Source organism: Nannobrachium achirus (assembly GCF_963921795.1).
Source record: "Nannobrachium achirus genome assembly, chromosome: 4".
NCBI lineage: Eukaryota > Metazoa > Chordata > Actinopteri > Myctophiformes > Myctophidae > Nannobrachium > Nannobrachium achirus.
In genome coordinates this window covers 48,895,483-48,899,507 of record NC_137813.1, presented here as the reverse complement: position 1 = coordinate 48,899,507, position 4,025 = coordinate 48,895,483, and the positions used below count along the sequence as shown (strand labels likewise).

At 47.4% G+C, this 4,025-nt stretch overlaps 1 protein-coding gene across 1 annotated transcript; it reads left to right on the top strand.

The window, feature by feature from the left end:
• Nucleotides 1-341: 341 nt before the first annotated feature.
• On the top strand, nt 342-1,931 carry LOC308282959 (inward rectifier potassium channel 16-like; the record flags this gene model as incomplete). The annotated part of the gene is made up of 2 exons (XM_080723347.1): nt 342-1,099; nt 1,535-1,931. 2 exons carry the CDS (start codon nt 342-344, stop codon nt 1,929-1,931), a joined length of 1,155 nt encoding a protein of 384 aa, XP_080579473.1.
• Nucleotides 1,932-4,025: the final 2,094 nt, after the last annotated feature.

The following is a 4,025-nucleotide window of genomic DNA, read 5'->3' as shown; positions in this document are numbered from 1 at the left end:
AAGGAGTGTGTGTGCAAAGTTTGGCATGGATAGGGGCAACAGTGCCGGAGATAAGAGTAGGGACAAAAGTGTGACGTGACGTGGCAGACAGACTGACTGACGGACACAGCCGGTGAAGCTTTTCATTGTAACTTGCGACCCGACAGTCGCAACCATGTCTTTGAAGGAGAAGCTCATTCTGATCTCTGTCAATGTCCATTTAGAGTGTAATGCACAGGCAACAGTCCAGATTTGATTGTGTTGCCATCTATTTTCCAAAATGTATTTTTTGTCGTAGAAACTCATGGTATTCTATGGGACCTTGTCTTTCTACAGGACGGTGAATCGCAGCCCTGGTCAAAATGAGTCCAGACCGAGAGGAGCAGATTGTCATCGATACGTACCAAACCACGGTCCACACACTGAGCAGCCATGATGTTAAGAAGCCACGTGAGCTGTGCTTCATGCAGAAGGATGGCAGGTTTCCGGTGCAGTTCAAGAAGGCTCCGGGGGAGTGGAGTCCATACCTGATGGACATCTTCACCACCCTTGTGGAGATCCGCTGGAGGGTCATGCTGCTCATTTTCACCCTCTCTTACATTCTCTCCTGGCTTTTCTTTGGCCTCCTCTACTGGCTTATCGCCTACGTGCACAAAGACACGGAGGATCTGGACAACTCGCCTTGCGTGCAAAATGTGCGCAGCTTCACCGCGGCCTTCCTGTTTTCGATGGAGACCCAGGCCACTATTGGCTACGGCAGCCGCTACATGACTGAAACCTGCATGGTCGCGATCATAGTCGTGACCATCCAGGACGTACTGAGCGTTTTCATTGACACCGTCATAATTGGCATCGCTGTGGCCAAAATGGCGTCTGCGCGGAAGAGAGCGCAGACTGTGGGGTTCAGCAGGTCTGCGGTGGTCAACCTGCGGAACGGAGCCCTTTGCCTCTCCTGGCGCCTCGGGGACTTCCGCGGCAATCACATCCTGGAGGGTGTCGCCAGGGCCCAGCTGATCCGCCATGTGAAACACCTCTCGGGGTCCGTCCGAATGTCCTACCAGGATCTGGACATCGGGGACAGGGACATCGTCTTGGCCACACCAGCCACCATCGTCCACAGGCACGTGCACACATAGACATGAAAGGGGGCTTGAGCCCCTGCCCTTTTATCCGTCTGTAAAAAGTGCCCTCTCCAGACCATGAATGCAGTTTTCACTATGGTGAAAGAAATGCAAATGCCTTATTTGCATGCCATACATGAAGGCAGCATTCAAGAGAATTGCCTTGTTCAAACTCTCCTGAACATGAATGCATCATCTTATGTTGAACGAATTCCCCTCTCCGTGTAGAAATCCATGCCGTTATACGCCACATCTCCAGTAATGCCTTTTTTATGCTTAGTTTTGTGTGGCATCAAGTACTGAAAATAGCAGAACTCCAAGCTCACTGCGACGCGTTGTGAGCTTGGAGGTCTGCTATTTTCAATATTTTCACCAAAAGGCCTTTTTTAGAAATTTGCCTCTAACATTCTCTGCACGTCCCTGATCATCCACAGGCTGGAGCCCGGGAGCCCCTTGTACGGCGTGGGCCCTGACGACCTACTGGAGGAGGACTTTGAGCTGGTGGTGTCGTTCACCTACAATGGAGACTCTACGGGGACGCTGCATCAGACACGCTGCTCCTACAGCCCTGCGGACATACTCTGGGGCCAGCGGTTCGAGGACATGCTGAAACTGGGACGCAGGCACTACAAGGTGGACTACGCTTTCTTCAACCAGACCACGTGGGTGCAGGTGCCCACGCTCAGTGCAGAGGAGTACGACAGAGGGAGGCAGCCAGCAGCGCGCCTGCGACCATCACAGCAACGCCTGTTTCCACCGGTCCAGAAACCCACAGACAGCAGACAGATGAATGGTATCACTGAGGCGGTCATTCAAGAAGCCAGTCTGTAGGAAACATCCAGGTCCACATATTACACATTGCCAGGGCCGGACTGGGACTTAAATTCGGCCCTGGCATCTTGGCCCAGACCGGCCCACCACAACCGGCGCGAACCCAACATACCGCTGCCTCGACACCCACAATGCGTCGAGGCAACGACGCGTTGTGGGCTTTATCAGCCATTATATGTTTGGGTGGGACTCCTGGGGCCACATTAGCCTGTGATTGGGCTACTATAGGCCAGTATTCAGATGATAGACAATAGCCAATCATGTGATGTCTCTCAGCTCTGTGGGCCTGTGCTACTGAAGGATTGGCCCCCTTCACTTAGTGGCCGTCCAGCCCCAAAAAATCACTGTAACTATCTTAAAATGGTGACAAAAAAAGAGGTAAAAAAATGGCCCACAGGCCCACTTGTATAGTCGGCCCACCGGGCATATGCCCGGTATGCCAGATGCCCAGTCAACCCCTGCACATTGCGTTGCGGTTCTAACAAACTTGTCTCGAAGTATCTACTGTAATATAGTAGATATTTAACATCTGGCACACAAATATTGAGTTGTTAAGGACTTCCCCTTAAGACTAAAGAAAAATGTTTGACGGACTAGGAATTGACCAACCATGGACCAAACACGGCCCATCCAATCAGAATGCTTACTGAGTTGTTGTCAGAACCCCGGACATGGTGATTCAGACCCTCTTAGACTACTACCCAGGTGGTCTTGCAGTGTAATTGGGGCTTGCAATTGCACTCCTACAAATACTGACCATATTTATTATGCTTTTTTTTTACAACTTTATAACAAATGCTTTTTATAGACACTATGGTTTTAATGTATCATTCATTGAATACATTACAGACACTTACTGTATGTGTGGGACTGTGCTTAAATTCAAAACATATTGATGTCCTTTTTCCGTAGTGATGTATCTTTTCTTCAATTTTCAAGACCAAAAGATGATTTGTGTTTTAGAGGAGGGTTTCTGTACTTTTTAATATCACAGACCCCCAAAGGTGATGGTATTTTTTTTTATTTAGTCCTAATTATGTTATGTGTTGTGCACTGTGTGTGCATAGACATGCACACACATAAATCACACACACACACACACACACACACACACACACACACACACACACACACACACACACACACACACACACACACACACACACACACACACACACACACACACACACAGATAGACTCTCTCTCTCTCACACACACACACACACACACACACACACACACACACACACACACACACACACACACACACACACACACACACACACACATTTTGCTCAGGTTTTGCTACATTTTGCAACATTGCGTAATCACATTTCGGCCAATCACAAGAGACTGGGAGATGGACATCGGCACAGGTTAGCCGTTCATTAAAACAGAAATGTGCCGGTACAGTGGGAATTAATCAATAATAGTTGTTAGGGTAGCGTTAGATTTTATCATCTCTTCTTCTGCCTCATGTAGGAATTACTAACAGTTAATAGCTAACTAATAGCTAATCAATCAACTGCATCTCTTTCCATTTTACAACCAAGTACAGTACAGTATGTTCAGTACTGCATGTGGAAGGAAACGGTTGTTTTAAATATATTCAATTTCCCTCATGTTTCAGGATTACACATTAAACATTTCAGGCGAAGGATAATCACTTCTTACATTTGAGACTGCACATCATTATTTTATTATGAGTAGGGCCTATTAGGCCTAATGATTATTTGCTGATCACTGTTGTGATATGATTTGAGTAAAAAGGTTTATGAAAGTGTCATTATAGATTCTAACTAAAGGACTTTTAGTTGGATCCAGGGACGTGCTGGCCATTGGGAAAAGCGGGACAACTCCCGAACGGCCGGTTCATTCCCGGCCGGTCCAGGCCGGCCATTAGGAAAAAATTTAAAATAAAATGTCGGCCTTCGTTCCATTTTGGGGGCTGGGCGGCCAACAAAGTAAATCGTCACTATCGGGCAGAAACCTTGTATCTCCAAGTTTCAAATGTATACATTTTTTCGCAAAGCAAAGCCCTGCTTCATCATATAAGGCTGTTGCACAAAAGTAGTGAAAACAGCAGATCTACAA